Below are 26,255 nucleotides of genomic sequence, written 5' to 3'. Positions count from 1 at the left end.
ACTTCTAATGAATAGTGTGATAATCACATCATCTAAGTGTGTGCAAAGGTGCAGGGGTGAAGGCTCCCGTATGACTTTGTCAGGATCGTCAATTCCAGAATTCGACTGCTTTTCTGCTTTCCTAAAATTGAAGTTTAGGTGTTAGATATATAAATATAAAGGAATTGTGTGGAACTTTTACAAATTATATATAATAGTTTTTTTTGATAAGGACTCATTGTAAAATATTTCAAATATAGGAGTCTTAAAAATTAAAGTAATTTTATTTTTAATGAAATATGAATGATTTTGATATTATTAATAGAAAAGTAGTGTAAACGCGCTAGCCAACTTTATAAGAAATTGATTTATTAGCGTGGAAGCAAAACCTCTACACCTTTCCTCCCTCTCTTCCCCTCCGGCCACTTAGTCGCCCACCGGCGGGAAGTTGATAGCTCTTCTTGTTGTTTTCCTCCCTTACCAGGCGACATGGCCACCACCGGCAACAACAACATCAACGCCAAGCTGGTGAGTCAACTCTTCATCCGTTTTTTCTCCGTGTTATCACCTAGATTTCCCAATGTTACCCTAGGCTGACATCTCGTTTTTCTCTGAGACTGCAGGTTTTACTTGGAGACATGGGTGCCGGAAAATCCAGCCTCGTGCTGCGTTTCGTCAAAGGGCAATTTCTCGAATTCCAGGTTTCTCTCTCTCTCTCTCTCCCTTTCCGTTTTCTCGATCTGGCGGGTGATTCTACTCGGTTTGTAACCGATGTTGTTGATTTGTCCGATTTGAATGGATTTGTATTGATTTGTTCGCAGGAATCGACGATCGGAGCGGCGTTCTTTTCACAGACGTTGGCTTTGAATGACGCCACGGTGAAGTTTGAGATCTGGGACACTGCGGGGCAGGAAAGGTATCACAGTCTCGCACCCATGTATTATAGAGGAGCCGCGGCGGCCATCATCGTCTATGATATCACAAGCAAGGTGAGTAAATCATCGAATATTGTCCGGTGAAAATATGTCTTCTTTATTTCCTTTCAAATTGTAATTCTTAATTAGATTCTTACGTTATTGGGTTTTAGGATTCATTTGATAAAGCAAAGAAGTGGGTGCAAGAGCTTCAGAAACAAGGTTCTGTTTTCCTTTCAGTTTTAAAATGGATATTTTGCTCGGCTAGGAATTTCTCTAGCTTTCTTTTTTCTTAGATATTTATATATGAGCATTGTGCATACCGGATCCAGGGAATCCAAGCATGGTAACTGCGCTTGCAGGAAATAAGGCTGATTTGGAGGAGAAAAGGAATGTGGCATTGGAGGCAAGTTTATTAATTTGATTTACTACCAACTATTATGGTGTTTTATATAAATTGCATACCTTTTTCTTACTTCAGCACTGGCTTCTATCCTTCTACGTTAGTAAGTCATATCAGCAACAACTCTTATGGCGTAAACCTATATGTCCTGTGTAGATTGAAGTAATACCTTCAATTTTATAGCATGCTTGAGGTTTTAGTTTCATTATTGATCAACCCTGCTTGAATCAGAACTAGCATATAATTTCATAGACACTGCAACATTTTTTTCTTTGCCATGTGATTGATTTTACTGCTAATAAACTCTTGGTTCCTTTTTTCTGTGAGAATCGGGTGGGCTTGAGCTTTTCCTTATGATGGTATTGAAAATAAGTCACGTTGTTATTTCAATCAAGCATGTCTGATAAATTTCATGTTGCCATTATGAGCTTAATGAAGAATAATACTTCACTCCGAAACACATCTACAACTGCAATGAGGCCACATGAATTGTCCATATGGTAGCCGATAGGGCTGAATTTAAATTTAGTAGTTGATGCTATAAAATGTGTTAAATTAATGGCTTTTATGGATCCTTTTCTTGTTTAAGGCACACCATGAGAGAGTGAATCGAATGTGTAAATTTTTTACACTATAGAATTTCCATGCAAATTTATTCTCAACTCAAATTCTACACAATCAAGCAAAATACAACATGGAGTAAGAAGTATAGCAAAAAAAAGTAATGTGAAAAGGCTTAGAATATGTCAATAAAATTTGCAAACAAAAAGAATAATTCGACATATGTAAGTAACAGACAATACAAGATTGATATACTGTAAGTTGAGTGATCCATGTAACACAATTATGATAGTCTATTATATAAATGCATGAACTTGTTTCCAATTAAAATTTATCCTACAAATGTAACAATACAAATAATCAATGGTGTTGAATGAATGATTAAACAAGTGGTAAGCAATTGAACTAATAGCACAATTATATAAGATGATCTTACTAAAATAGCCTATTAGATTAATCTTCTCAAATACGAAAACACAATTGCCTTCATGGTAGATTATGTTAATACAAATAAATCAATGCCAAGAGCATATGTATATAACTTCACAATGGAAATAATTAACTCAACTCAAGAGCACAAGTGATTTTATTTCCATAATCAACATATGACATTCAAGCAAATGAAATGTGCAATGAAACAAAATCTAAACTACAAGTAAAATGGGACAATCAATATTTATGTGGTTGTGCTTATTTCCACATTTGGCCTCTAATCCGAGCTAAGATTTCACTCCGCGCTTTTACTCACAAGCTCACTTCTTTGCAGTGCAGGTGATGAAACTATCACAACACTTCGTTGAGGGAAATCATACCCTTACTTTCTTAAGATTGTAACCTCGTCTAAGAAAATGCTTAGTAAACACTAGGGAAGGCTCCTTCTTCCATAGTCTTCTCAGACCTTGTTGACAACTAAGGATATCACCAACTTATATAAAATTAGGCACAACCTTGAATACAAAGATTGCAAAATGATGCAATGAAAATGCAATTGGATAAAATTAAGAGATTGGGAGAAGTATGTTACTACAAACTTAATCTCAAGAGATTTAAAGGATGAACGCTTGAAGGTTTTTTCTTCTTAATGAATAACTCCTTAAAGCATAAAAATAATATCTACTTTTTACTATGAATACACATAGAATCATAAATCTATTAGAGTATAAGTATAGTGGCATATATTTAGGGCCCGTTTGGGCAGCTTAAAACTATGGGCGGCGTTTTGGAAGCACCGACGTAGCGTTTGGATCCCGCATTTCGCGTGCGTATCTAAAAACGACATTTTAATTTTGTGAAACACACGGCCCGCGGGCCAATTTTTTTGATCGCTTATTTCCTTTGGTGCCGCACTTCTTCTCCCTTGCTCGCAAGAGACAACCGCCTGCTAATCCAACAAAAATAGGGACGTGGTGCTGCAGACTGTGATGGAAGTCGGGACGCGGCGCTGCAGGCTGGTTTCACACTCGTGGAAGTCGAAAACGAGCTATAGCCCTCCGCGAAACCCTAGCTAGTCAGCAGGTTCGGACTGTGGCAGCGATGACCCATGTGAGACAATGTCGATGATCCTTCGCCTACAATGCGAAAAGGCCAAGGTACAAATGCAATGGTTTTGGGAAGGAGAGGTAGTGGGGAAGATGGGGTTGAGGCTATAATTTGATTTTATTTATGTTATTTTTCATTAATCTAATTGATTAATAACTAAAACAGTTTTCTTCTACAACTTTAGCGGCAGTGTCAGCTGAGCTTCTCTCCATCTTTTCTTGTTGTCTACTTTCATTTACCTCTGTATAGCAGTACATCTGATGTTAAATGCTTCATTGAAGGATTGCTTTAAAGGTCGTTCCTCAGGACATAAGAATTGTCTAGTATGTAAATGCTTTTGTATGACACTGATGTTAAATTTAAAAGTTCAGTTGTTAAACATGTAAATACATAAGCATTGTGTGGTATGTAAATGCTTCTTAGCATTTATGTTGCACTCATCTCAAAACATTTCTTAACCAAATTCCAGTATTTTCACCCAATTTTCCCTTTATTTGCTACCGGTATGTGATGATATGATTGAATCTTAAGATGTTTCACTTTCTTTTCTGCTACTTAAGACGAGTAATGCTACATATCTACTTGCCCTTGGAATTCTTTTGCAAGCTAAGGAAACTCGAGTTAAAAAAAAATATCTACTTGCCCTACTTTATGTTGAGACTACAAGATGGAGCACTGAACTCCAATGTTGTGTAAGTAGATCTTTAAACCCATTAGTCCTAAACCCTGATATCACTAGAGGAATTAGACAATGTTACTCTTTGACGAAAACTATTTAAGAAGTTTTTTCTACCATTATTATGTAACAATTTGAACTGTATTCCATTGAGATTTTTTGTTTTTGTTTACTCCTGAATTTATTTAACATCCAATCAATCAGCTTTAAATGTATTTCAAATACATTTCATATTTTGTAGAGTACATACATTTATCTTTTGAGGTAACTGAACTTTTCGAGTAGTTTTTTATTATTAGTATTTTGTAGCAGCTTAAACTCTTTCTCACATGATATTGTGTTTTTTTCTCGAGAATTTGTTTAGAAAGATTTACATACACACCACTCAATTCTTTTGTTTTTATATGTTTGGCACGTAAACATTCATATTGAGAGATGAATTCATAAATCTTTAGTTGCATCTCCTCTGTTTGATTGAATTAAGAAGGTTGGTAGATTTGTAAATAAAAATTTTTTGGTGGCCTGTATGTGACGAATGAGTTCGAAGGGGTTTAATTGGTTCTAAAATATCTAATAGGTAGACATTGCAGTTTTGTTGAGAACATTACAACTTCTTTGTGCCATATTGTTTATTTACCTAGAAAAATTTGCAAATCAGTTGTTTTCAAAACACAAAAACCAAACAGTTAAACAATTTATCCAAAACAGGTGTAGAATGCTCGTTTATCCAGAATCAGTTGTTTTCGAAACACACAGACCAAACAATCAGACAACTTATCCGGATCAGCTGTTGATCAGCAGCTTATCAGGATAAGCAGTTTATCTGGATAAGTTGACAAGCTGCAGCTGCCCTAAACAGACCCTAAGTAGTTCATTATCCAATGACTGTCCCAACACCAATCACCTAATTGGTTAACATCAACAAAAATCAATTACCCAATTGCTATATTGAACTAGCTATTTTCTGCCAATAATAGATTTATTATTATCCGCCAATGGTTAATGGAAATCTATAAAGACATTTACAAAGGCTCATAATGTCTAATAATGGCTTGCTAATAAATAGATTATTGAGCTAGAAGTTCTACTACTTTGTCTAGCGAACACAAAGCTACTCAACAGAGACTTGCTAACTTTATGAAGACCCACCAACCTTGACAATTGCCTGTTAATTGCTAATTAAGTTCTAATTAAGTTTTAATATAATAAGGGGCCAAGGGCTTGCTTGAGATCACTTTTGTTTTTTTAATTTTTTTAAAAAACATGTTTTTTATGTGTATTTTTTCATGTTTTTATTTTCTATATTTTAAAATAAATTAATTTGTTTTTAAAAATATTCAAAATGTTTAAAATTATTTTATGACGTACCAAACATATTTTATTTTAAGTAAAAACATTAAGAAAATAAACAAAAAATAAAAAATAAAAAACAAGAACAAAAAATGATCCCAAACGCCCCTACATAATTTATAAAATATCTTAAAAAAAAGCTTGGAGGGATGCAAAAATGTCTGTTGTATATATTTTATGGCATTCCTAATGTGACTACACTTTACATGACATTACTTTTAATTATTTGCTCAATTGATGTTGTTGGATACTTTTTTTTTTGGGTTCAATAGGCTCTACTTTTGTCTTCTTTATCAATTTTCCATTTTTCTATTATTCTATCTTAGCAAATGATTGTACTATTTCTTCATTCTCTCAACTATTTATCTATCTTTGATTAATGTATTTTATTTTTTATTAATATTTTTGATTTGAGGTGTTCTTTGGTAATGTTTTCATTCAACGAAGCCATGTCTCAAAAATTTTATTGCAGCCTTTTGGCTGGATAACATAAACCCTTATAATGTAACTGTTGTGCTCTTATTCAGGAAGCACGTGCATATGCCGAAGAAAACGGCCTTTTCTTCATGGAAACATCTGCCAAGACAGCCATTAATGTAAATGATATATTCTATGAAATAGGTATGCATTTTAATTCACTTACAATGTTAATTAGAACGGACTATGATTTCATATAGTTGCCATTTAGTTGGGCTGTACAAAATAGCAGCAGATGAGTACTCATTGCAATTAACAATGGGTGTTAACCTTTTAATTACCATTTTCGAACTTTTTAGCACCTTATGTTAGACATTTATCACGGCGTGAAGATCAATAAAAATAATAGTCTATGTTGGCCTTGTTTGGATCAATAAAAATAAGGCTGGGCTTTTTTGGAATTATCCAGTGGGGTTGAATTTGTCATGGACTACTGGTCGGCTTCATCTGATTTCTCATGCTTCTCAATTTTGTTGGTTATTGATCATAGCTCGCCTATATATTCCTCTACATCTTCCTATATATTTTAGGGGCATTTACATACATATCACATTATTCTTATGTATTTACATATCTAACACTTAAACATTCGTATTTACATGCATACCATTCAGATCCTTAACATCACATCAAGAATACCACTATCATTATATTTTTTAAAAGTAAAATACACCTTTTCAAGCATAGTTTTATTATACCAAGGTGTTAAATATCAAACTTTGGGTTTTAGATATGTAAATACATAAGAATTATTTGGTATGTAAATTTCCCTAAATTTTATACCATATATATGAAACTATTCTTGGCTACTAGATTGGGAAAGTCAGGAGTTAGACGTTGCAAGTTTTGGGTCATGTGTGCTCAAATGGGTAACGGATTGGTTGTAAATAAAGTAAATCATCCCAAGTCTCACTCATCCCGTCTGAAAAGAAATGTTCTGGGTTTTGTGACTCATGAAGTCATGAGGTAATATTTTGATTTAGAATTAGTCTGTTGAATTAGTGGCTTCAGTAGGAGTTTTTGAATGTTTGGAGCCCTCAGAAAGAACATTTACTCGTGTAAGGTCAGTGAATTACATGTAGTCTCGCACTATAGAGGAAGATTGCTTTGTAATTGATTGAATATTACTTATTGGTTCAATTCTAGCTTGTTTGGCTAACTGTTAGCATGCTGAAAGTGCTCATTTTGAGTCATTTAAAGTTCATTATATCATACTTGATTACAATATATCTCAATTCTTCCTTAGCTACTCTCCTTACGTCTTTTGCATCTTTTCGTTGCATCCCAACTTATTGCTCTCTCTCCCTCTTTAGCCTTTTCTATCAAACATTCTTCTCTCTCTTTCTCTTCCCAGCCTCAACTCATTGTAAATGATATTGGGGTTATTGCTTCTATTAGCGAACCACGAACAAGCATGGTAGAAAATAGGAGATGAATGGAAGGCATATTATTTTTTAGGAGTATTTACATACACAGCACACAATTCTTATATATTTTCATATCTCACACTTAAACTTTCATATTTACACGCATAGCACTCAAATTTTTAATATCACATAATAAAAACACTATTCCACTTTTTAAAAGACAAATACATCTTTTTATTCATAGGTTTAAAGCATCAAAGTGTTATGCATGTAAGTACGAAAATGTGAGATGTAGATACATAAAACTTTTGTGCTGCATATGTAAATTTTTCTATATTTTAATGTCAAGGGAAATTTTGTTTTAACTAATTTTCTATTTTATGGTCTCATTTTGTTGCATTTTCATATTAAAATCGTAATGCTATCACCTCCCATGTTAGGATCGGGTTCTAAGCAGTTGAATATGTTAGTATTATTATTATTATTATTTTCCTTTTTTTTAAAGAGTGCATGTAGCATTTTATTAAAATACAAAAAAGAAAATTCAAAATGATGCCACTTAGGCATTTACATCAATTAAACTCAACCAAAAAAAAAAAAAAGAACATGAGACCTATCTATGTTCCTAAGAACAAAACTACCCCGAAGAGCAATCTTAGCACAACGGTATGCCACTTTAAATTTAACTTAAAGATTAATTATTAAATTGTGAAATTGATAAAAGCAATGGTTTGAAGTGCTTCACAAAGTAATTCATGTGACAACTAACAACATATGAGGAGGATAGATTATTCTAAAATGTGGTACATTTTTGTTTTTTAAATTTTTATACTCTTTCGATATTGTTGTATTATCAACATGAAGTATAGCATTTTATTTTCTCTCTTTTTTTTTTACTTGCGTGGTGTGGCCTATCTCCCTCAACCACTCTTTTAGAATGCTAGAAAAGGGCTGCAAAGTACTATGGCGTTTCTAATATTTAAAATAGCGCAATTGGGTATTGAGGCATTTTTTTTTTCATGATACAAAGCGTATGCCTCAAGGCGTTTTGAATCGTAAACCTCAAATTTTAAAAATTGCTTAAATTAATAAATATTATATAACCTATAAAATTTGAAGTAAGAATATATTAATATTCAAATTTATTAACATATTAAAAATTAATGTAACAACATTCTAAATTAAAAATAATAAATTACTTAAAATTTGAAGTAACATATTAATAGCCTAACATCAAATTAAGATATAAGATGAATTATACAAGTATTTAACTATTAAAAAAAAGCTAAGATATTAGAATAAAATACTAAAATATCACAATATAACAATCAAAATAAGTTTAACATCAATATTTTCTCTCTCACTTATACTACCCTCACTTAAACAAAAATATAATATTTCATTAACATTTGAATTTTTTATTTTATAGTCTCTATTTTTCTTATTACCCAATTCATTTGAATTTTTTATTTTATAGTCTCTATTTTTCTTATTACCCAATTGATATTCGTTAGAATCATTGGAATAATAAATAGTTTATCTCACGTCTTATTCTTAGCCGCATCTATATTCTCTCCTTATTATCTTTAATCCCACTTATTTTTATTTTTTAATAAATAATCATCAATAAAAGTATCTCACTTTAGCTCTTGTTGAAATTTAGATTTAGGGAAATAGACGGGGATGGGTGATCCAACCCAACTAAAATCCCATACTTTTATCATCTTGGGTCAACCTGGTGGGTCAAAGTATTGGAGTAGCATCATCATCACCATCATTATCATCAACAACACAACCTGCAAAGCATTACATATCAAGCAAAAGTATTTGGTCCCTTGATGGAGAAAATCAAGCAATTAAGGCCACTACACTTTCCATATTTGCATACCCAACCTCCTCTCCAACAACCCATTGCCTATGATAGAAAAAAATTTCGACTTCTCTCAGACTTGTTTTGGTTGGTTACTCCAGAACAAGAAAGAAGATTGGTTAAAGATTCTCACAAATTAAAACCATTCTATATCCAATTTGAGCCAAAATCTGTTTTGTTATTTTAATTGATTGAATTATTTATTTTAGGGGCATTTACTTACATACCGCAGAATTCTTATGTATTTACATACCTAACACCCAAACATTGATATTTACATGCATGCCATTCAATTTATAAACATCACATACAGAATATCACTATCACTATCTTTTTAAGAGCGAAACACACATTTTTATGAGTAAGTTTGTAGCACCAATGTATTAATAAGTGTAAATATCGAACTATGAGTGTTAGATAAGTAAATACATAAGAATTATGCGGTATGTAAATAAATTTTCTTTTATTTTATTTCTTTTGATATATAGTTCATGAATGCTTCTTAATTTGTGCTTGAAGTATGATTTAAAAATCTCTTAATTCTTTCAGCAAAAAGACTGCCACGTGCCCAACCAGCTCAAAATCCAGCAGGAGTGGTTCTTACAAACACACCAGCTGAGCAGTCGAAGGCTTCAGCATGCTGTTCTTAGGTACCAAAACAGACCAAATAAAAAAAAAAAATCTTTTTATTAACAACTGGAGGATTATTAATTATGCTTAGACTGCGATAACTTATATGTTCTATTTGGAATTGTTGTTTTTCTTTGCTCTTTATGTGGGTTCTGTCTGGTAAAATGTACAAATATTAGGCTAAATTGTAATTATTATAATTATTTCTCTTTTGATGCAAGTGTTGCTTGGCCTCATCAAAAATACATTTATATATGTTTAGGGGTGTAACTGAGTCTGGTTGTCTCAGGCTCAGCTCGATAAACGGCTCGTGCTGGCTTGATGAGTTAACAAGCCAAACTTGAGCCAATTCTGGTTCGACGTCTTAGCTCATGAGTTGGCTTGTTTAAGGAATTATAAATAGAAAATTTATATAAAATATAATAAAATATAAAGTTTAATTATATATTATTTTAAATATGTTAAAAATATGCTTTGCTTTCTTATATCAAGCAATTTCTTATTGTTTCTCCTCTAATTGCTCATTCACAGTCATCATTTTTCCTCTTTAATAGCAAACAAGTTAGTTCATGAACTAACTAAAACGCGTAGAAAAGCTTGAGCTTGAACCCAGATTTAATTATTAATCAAGTTTAAGCTCAAGCATAAGAGTGGTTGAGTTCAGCTCGACTACTCTTTAGCTGTAGAAGATATGGAAACACAAATGAAAAATGTTATATTTGAAGATTTTTAGGATCTCCGCTCTTATGTTTCTTAATTATTTGGTAGGTGAAGTTGTTCTGTTGGCAGCGACGAAACTAGATTATGTCTAGGGTGGGGCAATTGTCCAACTGGAATTTGTAATTTCTTTATATGAATAGTAAAACCCCAAAAACATATTTTTTTGTCTAATGCTTTAAAAAATTAGACATTGAGTGATTTTACCCATCCTTAGAGATAATACTGGCTTCGCTCCTATTTGTTGGGGATGAATTTTTGGCTTATTACAGATTTGGAAGCATTACCACATCTTGTCAACCATTAAATTCAATTACATATTTGCATTAGGGATTTTCCTTAACATTCTATTTTTGCATCATTCCTAAATCTTATCAAGCATAATACTAAAAAACTCCAAGGTGTTGCGTGTAAAAAATGATCTTAATATAATATATATGACACTGAATAGAACACAATGGAGAAAAATGATTCCTGTGGCCCACCCCATTTAGTGCGATAAAAGGTTTATTTTTGCTGTCTTATTACGCAACACCCAATTCTTCTTTATTCATGTACATGCCTCTCAAATCTTTGGTATTATATAAGCAAAAATCACTATTATTAAAGTGAAATAATTTTTTTAATGCATAAGTTTTAACACCAAAGGGTTATAAATGCAAATATCAAACTTTAGAGGTCAGATATGTAAAAACATGTGGACTGGGTGGTATGTACATGTAAATATCCCATATTTTTCGTTGCAGGGTTTTTATGGTCTGTCAATAGAAGGAGACGTGGAGATTTTTAGTGCTTGGTGAACACTGAAAATAGTCGGTTTTTTCTTTTCTTCTCTCTGGATGTACTCATCTTCGGACTCTTAAAAAAAAATCAATGTTCTGTTGGCATTTTGTGAAATATTCGAGTATTATGTATTTGAATATGCAATTTTTTTTTTTCTTCGAAAGTTCGAATGAATTTAATCGTAAACATATGTACATCACATATTCGAGTTTTAAATTCAGGACGTGTTGATTGGAAGAATAGGCTCTCGACTACCAATTTAAATATATATACATATGGGAGAATATTACGTGCGATCATTTCTACATGTAGATTAGAAATGTACATCGGAACACTCGAGTATATTTGGACTACACCCCTAATACACCTTGAGTATACCCATCAGCATGAATTCTTCGAATGTAATATTTTTTTTTTTTTCAAATTTACAATGTCTAATAGGAGGGATGATGTTGGCTTTCATGAGCTCCTACCAAATAAAAAAATATGTAATGAAGGGGAAAAAAATATGACATTACTGTGGGAGAGCAGTTTCAACAACTGACAAATTGATATTTGTAGTCTCATAAACAAAAATGGATGTGGGAACAATCAAAACTGAATGAAATTAATTATTTACATGATCGCATTTTTCCCCCTTATTTGAAAATAAGTAATTTATAGAAACAAAACTAATAAATACATTGGAATGATATACCTGCTATGAACACCTTTTTCAACGTCAGATATCAGTGTTATAACATTATAATTGAAATATATATATATATATATATATTCTTTAATGATTATTGAGCAGCTGCAGATTGATTTTCATGGAAATCATCAAGGTTGAGTGCTTGGAGAAGTCTGGGCCAAGACTCTGGAATTCCTCCAGGCAGATGGAACTCCAGCAGCTTTCCTTGACTGCGGTAGAATTCCTCCACTGGCTTACTCTGAAAATTGACAGAAAATATTACATTTCTAAAAATCTGCAATAATCTAAATAGTAAAATTTTTACATACCACACAATTCTTAATTATAATTATAACACCAATATCACTAACTTTTAAGAAGTGTGTAGATAAAGTGGTATTAATATAAATATCAAAGTTTAGGTGTTTAGAAGAGTAACTGCATTGGAAATGTGTGGCATGTATATAAATCTTCCCTTTTTTAATCTTTTTTTTTTTTTTTTTTGAGGATTACTATATTTTGATAACCTTTTATAAGAAAATGAATGTTTCCATTATTTCTAACTAGAAAAAAGGAATGAACAAACCTATAAATTTGAGTGTCCAATGACTATCTCATCATTTAATACAAGAAAAAAATATGAGTTGAGAATTTATTGTGTTCTTTGAGACTTATGGAACTGATGATCTTGAGAAAAACCATTTAATGCGAGTAAAAGTTAAAGAGCAACTAAAAAAAAACTTTTTTTTTTTTTTTGCGTCTTTCGCAATATTAAACTATTCCGCATCACACGACAACATCGGTGCATTTTTAGCGACTTTGCTAGTTTGCGTTTTAAGGAAGCCATGATTGTGGTTGCCTAATAGAGTGTGGTTTAGTAAAAGTATGACTTGCAATGTCTCATCACCCACCTCACCAATTCATATGTACAAAAGAAAAAAGATGCTATTGCCCAATCAAGCTACAAACACCTTTTCTCGAGCCTCAAATCTCGATTTTCTTCCTTATTTCTCAATCCTCAAATCCCAATTGCCTTCCACAAATTCTCATCCGAGCTAAAAAAAAATCCAATTTTTCTTAAAGAAATCCTTCGTATCATCATGAAGGCATAATTCTTAAAAAAACGTGGCTACTTATATCTACATACTCTAGCAAGCAAGGATTCTAGTAATCCTCTAGATAGATAGGTTTAATCAAGTTCAACCTAGGTAAAAAATTTAATCAAACTTGAGTCTATAACGATTCTTCAAATAACCACATTGAAATGCAAAACAATTATCAATAACTTTTATGTAAGGGCATACAATTTATTAATTAAGTCCGAATCCCCTCTAAGCCATAGCACATCCTTTTCTTCTCTATTTGATAAATCATTTCGCCAAGAAACCCTAAACATTCAAAAGCTACAATGATGAATTAAAGATCAATGGATCATGATTCATAATGACAAAATCAACTTTCACTTAGCTTCATGAAAAAATGAAAGAAAAAGTACAAGATGAGCTATTTATTCATTATGAGCTTTATGATATTGAAGAGGAAAAAGTAAAAAAATAACTAAAAAGAGGAAGAGCTCTTAGAAAGGGGTGAATCACACACAATTGACTCGAGTATCGAGGATTTCTTTAAGGGTTTTTTTTTTCCTCCTAAAGGTTGATCTACCTTGTAGCAAGCTAGTATTATTTCACGGTTGAGTGCGCACAAGATACAACAACAACAACAACAACAAAATCTCACTACGTGGGGTCGACTACATGAATCATTTTTCTCCATTGCGTCCTATTTAGTGTCATATTTTCATTTAGCTCTAATAAATTAAGATCATTTTTTATACAATAAGCTCAAGTCTTCCTAGGTCTACCTCTGTCTTTCTTAACAAAAGTCAAATCTAAAACATCTACTCTCCTAAATGGATCAGCAGATGGTCGACGGTTAATGTGACCAAACCATCTAAGATGAATCTCTCTATTTTTGTCCGTTACTGGAGCTACACCAACCCTATCACGGAGATATTCATTTCGCATTTTGTCTCTAAGTGTAAAGCCACTCATCCACCTAATCATCCTCATCTCGGCAACACTTAACTTAGTATTATGCTTCTCTTTTAAAGGCCAACATTCAGTGTCATCTCACCACCATCTTATAAAATTTTTCTTTCAGTCTAAGGTACTTTTCTATCACACAGAAGGCCCGAATCATTCTTCCACTTCAACCAACCAACTTGAATTCTACTATTAACATCTCCATCTATATCACCATCACTGTGAACAACAAACCTGAGGTATCTAAATCGTTCTCACCTTTTAATAATTTGATCACCCAAAATTACACTTCTGTCACTAGAACTGTTACTACTAAAATTACATTCCATGTATTCAGTTTTAGTTCTACTCAAATGTAGACCTCAATAAATCAAGTTTTTCCTGGGCTTTTTCTCTCATCTTATCCACGAGAAGGATATCATCAGCAAAAAACATACACCAAGGTTCATCCTCCTGCAAATGTCCAATAAATCAAGAAAAAATCATCTTTCAATTACTCTCTTGGAACACAAGACATTTGGAAAGCAACAAAACTAAGTTATCAAACCTCAATTTGTTGCTACGGGCAGAAAGAAAAATGTAGAAGGAAAGATAAAAAGACAAGGAACATACTATTTGGCACCAATTAAAGGCATTACTAGTAACTCACTATTTGGAATCAATTGAACTCAATGACCAAACCACTAGAAAATCCTAGAACATTCAAAAAGCTACAACAATCAATTAATGATTGTGAGATTGAAATTCTTAATGACAAAATCACCCATAACTCCTTAAAAAAAGACAAAAAAAAAAAAAAAAACCATGCTAAGCTATACAAACTTGAAGACATCTTGGTTTATTTCAATCTCTTTGATAGATTTTCGCCTAGTCGAGCCAAATTAGATTCCCTTTTTTATTGTGATGTTTGACGAAAAAATAGAATGCCAGCACTCCTAGAACATAAAGACAATTTGCATGCCCCAAAACCAGTTTAGGACACTTCAGCTACACAGTACAGGAAACCATACTACTTCCTTTCGGAACAAACAGGAGCAAGCAGGGACCACATGGGAACCTTGAATATTAAATAAAAGGGGCATTTACATACAAACCACACAATTGTTTTACATTTACATTTACAAGACTCAAACCTTTCATATCACATAAAAATACCACCATTTTAACTTTTAAAGAGGGAAATACACCATTTCATGCATAGGATAGGTAATGTGGCATTGAAAATTGAAAGTTTGGGTGTTAGATATGTAAATACATAGGAATTGAGTGGTATGTATCTAATACCACAATTTTAACTTTTAAAGAGGGAAATACACCATTTCATGCTTAGGTAATGTGGTATGTAAGTGAAAATTGAAAGTTTGGGTGCTAGATATGTAAATACATAGGAATTGAGTGGTATGTATGTAAATTACCCTACCTACCAAAAATAATACTATCACTCAAAGTTACAGTAGCGACAACTTAATGTTATAAACAAAAAGTACATGAAGGAGGAGGTGGTGTATTACCGTGGCCTGGTATACTCGTAAACGTTCTTTCACGACTTCTTCAGTATCGTCAGTTCGAGAAATGAGCTTCGACGCACAGTTCGACGGTGGCAGAAGTGGTTCCATGTATATACCAGGCTTTCCATTTTCTCCTTTGATATCAATAGAAGCAACATTGAAGTTCCCTCCACACTGGCTGCAGATCCTTCTTCCAAGACACTTTTCAAGTAGAACATCTTCTCTGAGCTTCAGGTTGATCACCTGGTCAATGTCGGTGAATCCATCCAGTATTTCCTAAAGGAAGATAAGACAATGTAGAGTTTTAGTATGAAAAGCAAAGAAGCACTTGAAATCCATGTCCTAAGTGGACCAAAAGAAAAGATATCTAAAGGGCACACCACAATCCAAGCAAAATCATAATGAATAAAAGGAGGTCAAATGAGAATTAAACCTACATCATATGCATTGCCACTAATGGTTTGTTTGGGATGGTTGTAGCTTTTTGTAAATCTGGTTGTAAAATTGTCGTGAGAAAAATAATTTCTTAGAAAGCTACAGCGAAAATTAAAGCTATTTATCTTTTTCTAAAAATTCATACATCAGCTTTCTTACAACCACCACATTTTAACAAACATGATTGCAAAAAGTAGTTTTCCACCAAAAAAATTTCTAAAAAGTAACAAGAAAACAGTTCTCCAAATAGAGTTATGTTGACGTTTGAAACACAACGCAAACACAAGCTTGTTCTTAACAGACCCCATATTATTCCTATGAAGAAAAATATTCAGCAGCTAAAGCCTTTCGAATTTCTTTTATAAAACAATAAAATAAACTACAAGCCATTTGAGTTGCTTTTGTAAAACGAAACATAAATTATAACATGTTCCAGTATTGTCCAAGTGACAGGAAAAGGTTTCAGCTGATTCTTACCAAAAAGATAACTTGTTCATTAAGAAGAATTATAAAAAAAATGAATAACACGTATTTAAAACATTTTCCAAATTTTAAAAGTGTTAAGTAAACTAAGAAACTCGAAAATCATTCATCAACTAACATCTAAAAAATATGGATCTATTATGCCAACAAAAATAAACACCACTAGACATATTATTTATATGGTTATGAAAGCATTACAAAACCATGGAGTAGAAAACAATTGAAATGATATGATTTGAATGAGGGGGCTAACCAGATAGGAAAAAACAAACATCTAAATTTATAAATCTGTATAAGAGTCATGTACCGGTTCCTCACCGCTTGTCTAACAGTTCGCGGAAAACCATCAAGAATGAAGCCTGATTCACCCTTAGCAGCGCCACTCTCAAGACGTTTAGATAAGAGATTGATTATATTTTCATCAGAGACCAGCTTTCCTTTGTTTACAATTGCAGCAAGCTGAAGGAATGAAAAAAAAACAAGTGATATTAGCAAGTATTTTTTTATTGGATTTACAAATAACTGTTCTTTACTGTATGAAAATAATTCACAAAATGAAGAATAACTTGAGCTAAAATGCTAAATATGACATTTGCAAGAATGTATGGTATATTTGTTTACAAGCGATCTGTTAGATTAGAAATGCAAAAATTCATTTAAAGTAACTTGTACACCTCTAACCAACCAATTCTCAATTAGAAGCACAGCTTCATAATGAGTAATGCCACAATAACCCAAATTTCTTATATAGCTCTAATGCCTAAACCACCAAATACTTAATTGGAAGCATGATTTTTAATTGAAAGTGAAAATCAATCAATATATAAATAATAAAATTTAAGCATACTTTTGGGATGCAAAGCACGAATATCAATCACTATTATAAAAATATAAATCAAAAGTCTAGCTTGGATTGAATTCCAGAGTTGATGCCCAAATTGGCTCAATTGATTGAACCCTTATTTCCGAATGGTCAATCAGAGTCCGGAAATGCCTGAAAAAGGCAAACTAGAGTTTGAATTGATTAGAGCTAGGGGTGACAAATATGGCTTATGGGTTGGGCTTGGGTCTAACCTAAAATTGACCCATTTTGAAACTTCATGACCCAAAACCAACCCACCTTCAATTAGTTGAACCAAAAGTGACCTGTTTAACTCGTTTAACATAACATAATAGTTATTCGAGTTAATTTTAGGTTGACGGGTCAATTTTGATGTTAATTTTGATTTAGTGGGTTGGTTTTGGGTCAATTAGGAGTTGGCAGGTCAACCTAAACTCGAGCTAACAAATTAAACGAGTTAGGATTCCTGACCCGAACCTGCCCCAAAAATTATTTGTGTCAACCTAAAGCCATATTTTTCGAGTCGAATTTGCATTCCATTAGTACGTTGGGTCCATTTTGATACCCCTAGCTCGAAACACCCTTTTCGGTCATAAACTAGCTCGAATCGTATTGAATTTGCACAATTTAGGAGGCCGGTTTCTACTTTCCCCTGCATAAGAAGCCACAAACATCAGGGGAAGCCCACTACTATTTCCATGTGTTAGAGACACCAAGTAATGGCATGCCCCCATATATATTTGGCTTAAAATTTTCATCTAAGAATAAAAAGGGTGCATTTACATACATACGACCCAATTCGAATGAAATTACATATCTAACACCTAAATTTTACTTCGCATTTATACCATGCAAATCTTTCATTTCACAGCAAAAATATCACCGGTTTAACTTTTTAAAATGTGAAATACGCCTTTTCGTGCATGGGCAAGTTGGCATATATGTAAAAATTGAAGTTTAGATATTAGATATGTAAATGCATAGAAAATAAAAGGTATGTATGTACATATTCCTAGAAAAAACAATTCCCTTTGCATTCTTCTTGAACAAAAGTGTCCAATTTGGCCAGATCCTAGAAAAGTCCCTTGTTCATATCTTGAAACTTAATTATAACTTTAGATAAAACTTTACTAAATTTCTCCGTAAATTTTGTTTAATCTCTAAAACATGTATGAGAAATTGTAGGATTCAGCCTCACTAGAATTCTCATCAAAATATTCTCAAATCGAACCCTAATCTCTATCAATTTGAACGCTATCCTTGCCTAGACGAATTCTCATACAGTAGATCCCCATCATTTAAGGGAAAAAGTATAGGTGCTTTTTTTTAGGGTTTATCTGCTCCAGGGTTAAAGTCTGCATCACCAGAAACTGTTCAAAGAGGTTCTAAAACCCCCGACAATGCAAATCGAACGATGAAACAAGCTTCAGTAAAACAGAAAGATTGAAAATATAGACTACCTCCCGAGCCAAAGGACCAGAAGAAGCAAGCTCTTCTCGAACGAGATCACCGGTGGCGATATGAGGAACACCGAGTAGCCGGGACAGACGGCTCGCATACGTTCCTTTCCCCACTCCGGGACAGCCGAGAAACACCCACTGCACGCTCCGCTCCTTCAGATCCCTCTGCGCCGGCCGCGAAATCCTCATAAGGCTCGCCGGAAACTGAGAATCCGCCGCCTCCGTCGCCGCTGAAAAAGCTCTTCTCGCCGGAACGTCGGCGACGGCGGCGCCAGCGGGGCCGGCCCTACTTCCTTCGTAGCAAACGTATCGATGCCTCCATGGAGATCTGATTTACAGAGAAAGAATCGAAAAGAAAAATTTTGATGAAAAGGAAGAACAAACGGGGGAGGAAGAAAAGGGGAATTGAGCTTCCGGGCAGAAAGCAAGCCAGATCAGCTCCTTTTGCAAATATTTTGTGAGATTTTATTAATTATTTTTTTTTTATGGGGATTTTAGAAGAATATTCCATTCGCTGACTCGCTCCATATTTGACGCATTCCAAATATTCTTGAATCTACTTTACAGGTGCGAAATTATCAATTATTAATAATATTATTTTTGCTGAAATCAAATAAAGTTTCTTGTACCTCTACTCTTCTTCAAGTACTCTAATCTTAAAAAAAAAAATATTATGTCTAGTGTTCGGGCTCAAGCTAAGTACAGACAATGGTTGTGATCCATCGAAAAGAGCGGAGGAGGAAGAAAAACAACTTCCAATGGATCGCAGCCGTTATCCGGACGCAACTTACGTCTTGACTGACTCTGAACGTAATATTTTTTTTCAAATTATGATCTATTTTGAATGAGAAAAAATGACATCTTGAATGTCAGATATCTGGAAGACGATATGGCTTGCATCAAACTATTATGCATGATAACGTGGTACAATTCATGCTATCATCGATATATTCTAATGTCGCACATAATATTTTTCTAATTCTTGTGCAAATACTTATCTCATGCACCAACTCTCCTTTTTACAAAATCATCACACTACTATGGATGAAAATGTGGCTCATTTTATTAAGTTTTTTTATTTTAAATTTTTAAATATATGATTTTCAATCTCAGGATAATTTTATAAATTTATTAAATTAAAGAAATAAGGAAGAATAGAATAATATTAAGATAAAAAAAATTAAATCTATTTGAAAATAAAATAAATTAAGCATATATTATACTCTTTTTAATTTTATTTAGAAATTTTATTTATATATTAATTATAATTCACCTTTGGGTAATAATCTCTCTCTCTCTCTCTCTCTCTCTCTCTCTCTCTCTATTTATATATATATATATATAAAGCAAAAAGGTAAAAACTATTGGTAAACTGAGGGGGTTACAATTCTAAGATAGGGAGCTTAAAATAATGTTTTAATGCTTTTTTTTGGACAATTACATATAGCCCCCCAAAAATATTGATATTTACAAACAAATAATCCTCTAATTGACTTTGATGAAAATGGAAAAATATGGATTGGTCTTTATCATGCAGTTTGATGTTTGAGTGACAATTTGTAAAATAAACGAAAGGGAATGGTTGAATTGTAAATATCAAGTTTCAGGTGATGTGCAAAGCAGGGAATGCATTGCCAGTTTTCAATTTACAACAGCCCTCGCGGTCCTTCCCCTCCCAACAACCACCGCGAAGAAAACTCAAGCAGAACCTTCAAAACCCTAATCCCAATTTTCGATCCCAAGATACCATTTTGATCTCACCGCAGTCTCCACGCCATGGATTCCTTCGCCGCTGCCACCTCCTTTTCGGGCGAGCAACTTCTCTCCTTCCCCACTCTTTCAAAACGAAATATTTTTCCTCAAACGAAAACCCTCCGCTTCCCCCTTCGCCGGACCTTCAACTCTAGGGTTTCCACTGTTTCGTTGGCAAAAGCTTCTTCTTCAGAATCGAAACCGCTTCTCATAGCTCGTAGAATCAAAACAATCGCCGCAGGGGCCGTCATTTTTTCCGCCGCCACCGCCGGTTTACCGCCGGTTTGTTCTCCGGCATGAAATATCCTGCTCTTGCCGAGCCCCCAACTTCATCGGTTTGTTCTCCGGCAGGAAATATCCTGCTCTTGCCGAGCCCCCAACTTCATCGGTGTCAGTGGAGAGTTCCGATGTCGACGGCGAGGTACAACTCGAGAACAAGGCCACAAAGCTCGACGAGATTTCCCCTCTCTCCTCACTCCGTTCTCAGCTGTATCAGAAGCTGGAGGAAGGGGAGGATATGGAGGCTCTCACAATCCTCCGCCGCCTAATGTCGGAACAGCCAGCGGAGACCGAGTGGAAATTCATGGCGGCGAGGCTCCTGAACGAGATGGGTTGGTTGGCCGACTCACGGAAGCTGTTGGAGGAAATCCTTGCTTCCAATCCCCTCTCTTTCGAAGCTCTCTTCCAGAATGCTGTTCTGATGGACCGCTGCGGCGAGGGAGACGCCGTCATCGAGCGCCTCCAGCGCGCGCTGGAGCTCGCTCAAATCGAGCACAAGGAAGCCGCAGCTCGTGACGTGCGCCTTATAATGGCGCAGATTCAGTATCTTCAGAGAAGGGTGGAGGAAGCTCTGTCCACCTACGACGAGCTCGCAAGGGAAGACCCTAAGGACTACCGCCCTTATTTCTGCCAGGGGGTGATCTATACTCTGCTCGATCGTAACAAGGAGGCCAGGGAGAAGTTTGCCAAGTACAACGAGCTCTCCGATAAGAAGGGAGAGGTGAATGCCTACTTGCAGTCGCCATTGTCGAGGGTCAGACTCTTTGGAACTGGGGATTCAGAGATTTAATGGCTGCAATTTTTTGTCTTCCAGTTCAAAATTGGAATTTTGGAAGAAGATGAATAAGTTTCTGGGAGGTGAGGTGAGCTCCCTTGAACCATATGATGATTTGAATGCTTTATAGAGGGGAACTTTCTTGTTGTTACTAATGTTATGCATATTTACCGTATGCATATGATGAAATTTCTGTCTTTTTTATTTGCATTTTCATTTTGGTACTTGTAATTGTTTCTTTGTTGTGATGCAAAATTAAGTCTTTTATTGTTTGGTCAACAATGGTAGATTCTGTAGTGTAGCTTGCTCATCATGATTGTTTTTACTTATCTAAAACATAAACTTTGGTTTTTACATTTCAGCCACCGAAATTTTCATATCACATAAAAAATAACACTATTTTAACTTTTAAAAAGTGAAATACATCTTTTCATGCTTAGGTAAGGTGGATATATGTAAAAAACTAAAAATTGAAGTGTAGGTGTTAGAGATGTAAATTCATAGGGATTGAGTGGTATGTATGTAAATCTTCCTTTAATTTTTGTTCAAACCATCTATCACAAGTTTTAGTTATGTAAACTTTGAGTTACTCCTCTTTTTTTTTTCCTTGTATTCTATCTTATTGGTGCATCTATTAATCTCCCTTGTGAATGCTCAAGCCATCAAAAATATTTTTAGAATACCTGGTCTTCAATGCCTATTACTTTGAGAATTTAATTTAGGATTTCAACATTATCTCTAACATTCTAGAACAGTTTTGGTTGAGGATGCACAATTTATTTGCATGTTAAATTGGGTAATTGATCTATATATTGGAAGTCGTTTTTTTTTATTGGCATTTACATACATTGCACACAATTCTAATGTAGGTACCTATCTCACACGTAAACCATTTTACGGCAATCTCATGTAAACTATTACTAAAATTTGGAAGGTATGTTTTAGCTTATACCTCGCTTAGACGGTTCATTTCTCTTCAACTTTACTTCTTTGGAGGATCTTAACATGATTATGGATGGTGGACTGTGGTTTATAAGTGGAAAGCCTTTTATTTTTAAGAGATGGTCACTTGAGTTTCGACCCACTAGTAGAATATTTTCTGCAGTACTCATCTAGGTTAAACTTCTCAATCTTCCCTTGTGTTGTTGGACTGAAAATGAAATTTTTAAGATAGCTAACTCAATAGGCATTCCCTTAATCGTTGATCCCTTAACAGCTAAGAGAACTCACCTCACGTTTGCTCGAGTTAGTGTTCAAATCAACACTCATTCTACTTTATCAGACACATCTATTATTGATGTTAAAGGAAAGGATTTTATACAACCTATTATATATGAATGGAAGTCTCATCCATCTAATTCTTATATCACTTTTTCCCATGATCCAAAATCATGCCCAAAATCTCCAAACTATAAGCCCAATCCTATCTTCCCTTCACTCAAAGGCAGAAGTCGATCCAAAAGCTCATTGGATCTTAGAAGCCACGGCAGTCAATTCCTCTCCCCCCACCCCCTCCCCCTCCCTCCTTTTCCTCCAATTCTACCCCTGAACTTAATGTCCCTCCCTCACACATATTCTCCTCCTTTCAAATTTCTCTTTCATCTGAATGTGAAGCTCATGACCTTGAGCCACTTTAACATTTCCCCAACAAATCCTGATGAGAATCTCCCTGATACTTTATTGAGTTTACTCCTTCTAGATCCCTCCCCTTGTTGCAAGCTCCCTTTTTCAACCTTCTAACTTCCCCTTCCCTTGCCTCCACATCCATGCCTAGAAAAGGCAAACCTTAAGGAAGTGGACCTCCACCACAATAGCCTTGTATTTTATGTTTTACCCTGATATGGCAGTTTGGAATGGCAAATTTTTTTAAAGCAATTTTAAAATTTCTAACTGTAAAGACTTTGTTAAGACCCACAAGCTTGATCTTATCTACCTCCTTGAGACAAAGCTTAATCATGCTCCTATCTCTGATGCTTTCTCCTCTAAACAGTGCACACTCTTCCCTAATAAGAATAATGCTCTTAATTTCCTTTTATCTCAGAACGTCAGGATTTCAGTTAAGTAGAATTCCAACAATATACTTTTTTGTGTTATTGATTACATAATGAAAATAATCATTGTTTATCTTGTCTTAATGATTATTCTGAAAAAGTTTCAATATTTTGCTTGAATTAAAGGATGATTTTTTTTTAAATTAATCACTAATATGAAGTCAAAGAATCAGAAAAATTTAAAAACTATCGAGTGTAGAATTTTGTAATGAAAATTTCAATAGATTTTACTCACTTTGCTATTGATAAACATTAAGATAGGTAGTTACACATGTCAACAAAATGGTCCCACAAAGAAAATAAAAACACTCCTTGAAAGAGTTATGGTCTGTTTCAGACAACTCTTAATCATTATGGCGCCTTTTGGTGTAACGGTGGAATTTCATTAGAAATTCTGAAGTTAAAGATGCTCATCCTGGAGCGTTCATAGGATATGTGACCTCCAGGAAAGTTGCACCAATGGGGCAAAACCGTGAGACCACCTGACCAAAGTGAATAATACCTTGATGGATGAGAGTTTTTGCTATCATAAATTGGTATCAGAGCATTACACCAGTTGGAGGATGGAAATTAAGTTTTATACAAAACAAAGTGCTATGCCATAAAAGCCACATCTTGAACCTTGGATGGGAGAAAGTGCTACTTGGTGAGTGTTATCTATTGAATCTGTAGGGGCCGCCTTTAGAGTCTTATCTTCATAATGGATGATTCCGGGTATTGAGCACTGACAACGGCATTAGGTACGTAAGTGAGGGAGATAGTGAAATCCTTAAAAATTGAGGCGTATTTTGGTGTAATGATGGAATTTCATTAGAAAATCTAATGTTAAGCGTGCTCATATTGGAACATTCATAGGATGGGCGACCTCCTAGGAAGTTACACCAATGGGACAAAAGCATGAGACCATTTGGCCAAAATGGATAATATCTTGATGGATGAGAATTTGGGTTGTCATATTTTTGTTTGTTTTGCATTTCAGACCACCACAACACTTTTGTTTGGTGAACTGCTTTTTAGATATTTCTGTGATTAGAAATTAAATTTTTCAACCTGATATGTTAACATGCGGTGATTATGAAAACTTCTGTCTAATTTTTTTGGAAAAAAAAGTTATATATTTATAATTCTCACTATAACTTTATAAGAAGTTGTTTTCTTCAACATAGCTCACAATCATCTTTTTAAAAAGCTACATACTACCCCAAACAGACCCTTAGATGAGTGTTTCATAATTTGGGGCACGCATACATACCACACAATTCTTATGCATTTAAATATCTAACACAAACATTCATCTATATATATTTATCAAATCGTTAACATCACATCAACAATATCACGATCATTATCTTTTTAAAATTGAAATACATCTTTTCATGATAGGTTTTTGACACCAATGTGTTACAAGTGTAAATATCAAGCATTGGGTGTTAGATATGTAAATACATGTGAATTGTGTTGAATGTATGTAAATTTCTTGTATAATTTTGTTTGGTCTAATTATTTTTATGTTGAAGCGTTGTCTGATTGTTATTATTTTCTTAATTGAATACTCGTGAAATTTTAGAGAGGCATTTAATTACATACCACCAATTCTTATGTATTCACAAATTTAACACTTACATAATGAAGATCTCCTATGTGAGATTTAAGCCCGCATGATATAAAATAATAGACAATTATGATGTTATCTTCAATTAAGGAAGATTTTTTATTTTCTTTTTTATTCAAATATTATAATGTCAATAGTGAATCCATCAGCCCTAATTCATGAAATCTTGCAATATGTGATACTATGCATGTAAAAAATTGGATCTATCATCCCTAAGGAAAGCAAAATGGATTGACTAACATTTTAAAAAGTCTAAGAAAAAACTTTCTTGTAAAGTAATTCATGTATAATGGTGAACTGCTTTGTTGTTTTCTCTAAATGTGTGATAAAAAAGAACTTGTCTAAATTGTGTCAAGTAAAATCAGGACTGACTCTGGGTTTGTCCTACTAGTACTGCTTCATGGAGAGCCAGATGACGGAAATATTGTTTAAGTTACCCCCTTTAATGATGATACCTTGTGTCACAGGTTTGAATCCCCCCATGTGTAAGGTGTGGTACTCGAATATTTAGAACACCTAGGGATGGTCGGGGCTCGTCTGATAGCCTCAGGCCATTTATGACCACATCTGTATGTGGCGTAGTTACACCGATCTACGTATCTATGCACGTTTCAAACTTTGCTATTCCAAGACATGTGCTGGAGTTCTTTCCCTTTGGTGCTGCAACGGTTGTGGGTGCTCTGGCTCTACAACATAACAATAATATATATAACCTTTATTGAATAAGCACAGAAATTTAGCACTCATATGAATAACCATAGCAAAACAAAAAGAAAAAAAAATGTTTTACTTTAAGAGAAAAACACACATTGCACTCGAATCATGCTATGCACGTTTCAAACTTTGCTATTCCAAGCACATGTGTTGAAGTTCTTTCCCTTTGGTGCTGCAACGATTGTGGGTGCTCTGGCTCCACAACATAACAATAATATATATAACCTTTATTGAATAAGCACAGAAATTTTGCACTCATATGAATAACCGTAGCAAAACAAAAAGAAAAAAAAATGTTTCACTTTAAGAGAAAAACACACATTGCACTCGAATCATTGCTATTTACAAATATAACACACTCTTT

General features: G+C 34.1%; 3 protein-coding genes across 5 annotated transcripts; 2 read left to right on the top strand and 1 right to left on the bottom strand.

The window, feature by feature from the left end:
• Positions 1–328: 328 nt before the first annotated feature.
• On the top strand, positions 329–11,317 carry LOC110021123 (ras-related protein RHN1). Of its 2 annotated transcripts, XM_020719472.1 has the most exons (8): positions 329–507; positions 603–680; positions 801–968; positions 1,067–1,115; positions 1,226–1,299; positions 5,950–6,043; positions 9,686–9,786; positions 11,230–11,317. In XM_020719472.1, exons 1-7 carry the CDS (start codon positions 469–471, stop codon positions 9,784–9,786), a joined length of 603 nt encoding a protein of 200 aa, XP_020575131.1. In that variant the 5' UTR covers positions 329–468; the 3' UTR covers positions 11,230–11,317. The 2 variants fall into 2 exon arrangements, with proteins under 2 accessions (XP_020575131.1, XP_020575130.1); XM_020719471.1 differs by lacking the exon at positions 11,230–11,317 and having other exon boundaries at positions 330–507; positions 9,686–9,816.
• A 579-nt stretch (positions 11,318–11,896) lies between these two features.
• Positions 11,897–20,486, bottom strand: LOC110021077 (probable adenylate kinase 1, chloroplastic). Its single transcript, XM_020719410.1, has 5 exons — positions 20,470–20,486; positions 18,709–19,036; positions 16,726–16,866; positions 15,493–15,765; positions 11,897–12,198 (listed from the first exon to the last, which is right to left on the bottom strand). The coding sequence occupies exons 1-5, from the start codon at positions 20,484–20,486 to the stop codon at positions 12,052–12,054; spliced, it is 906 nt and encodes a 301-aa protein (XP_020575069.1). The 3' UTR covers positions 11,897–12,051.
• Positions 20,327–21,790, top strand: LOC110021095 (protein SLOW GREEN 1, chloroplastic). Of its 2 annotated transcripts, none has more exons than XM_020719428.1 (2): positions 20,327–20,729; positions 20,794–21,790. In XM_020719428.1, exons 1-2 carry the CDS (start codon positions 20,485–20,487, stop codon positions 21,527–21,529), a joined length of 981 nt encoding a protein of 326 aa, XP_020575087.1. In that variant the 5' UTR covers positions 20,327–20,484; the 3' UTR covers positions 21,530–21,790. The 2 variants fall into 2 exon arrangements, with proteins under 2 accessions (XP_020575087.1, XP_020575088.1); XM_020719429.1 differs by having other exon boundaries at positions 20,327–20,735; positions 20,800–21,790.
• The last annotated feature ends 4,465 nt before the right edge of the window (positions 21,791–26,255 follow it).

This window comes from Phalaenopsis equestris, unplaced genomic scaffold (assembly GCF_001263595.1).
Source record: "Phalaenopsis equestris unplaced genomic scaffold, ASM126359v1 Scaffold000121, whole genome shotgun sequence".
Taxonomy (NCBI): Eukaryota; Viridiplantae; Streptophyta; class Magnoliopsida; order Asparagales; family Orchidaceae; genus Phalaenopsis; species Phalaenopsis equestris.
This window is presented reverse-complemented; position numbering and strand designations above follow the sequence as displayed.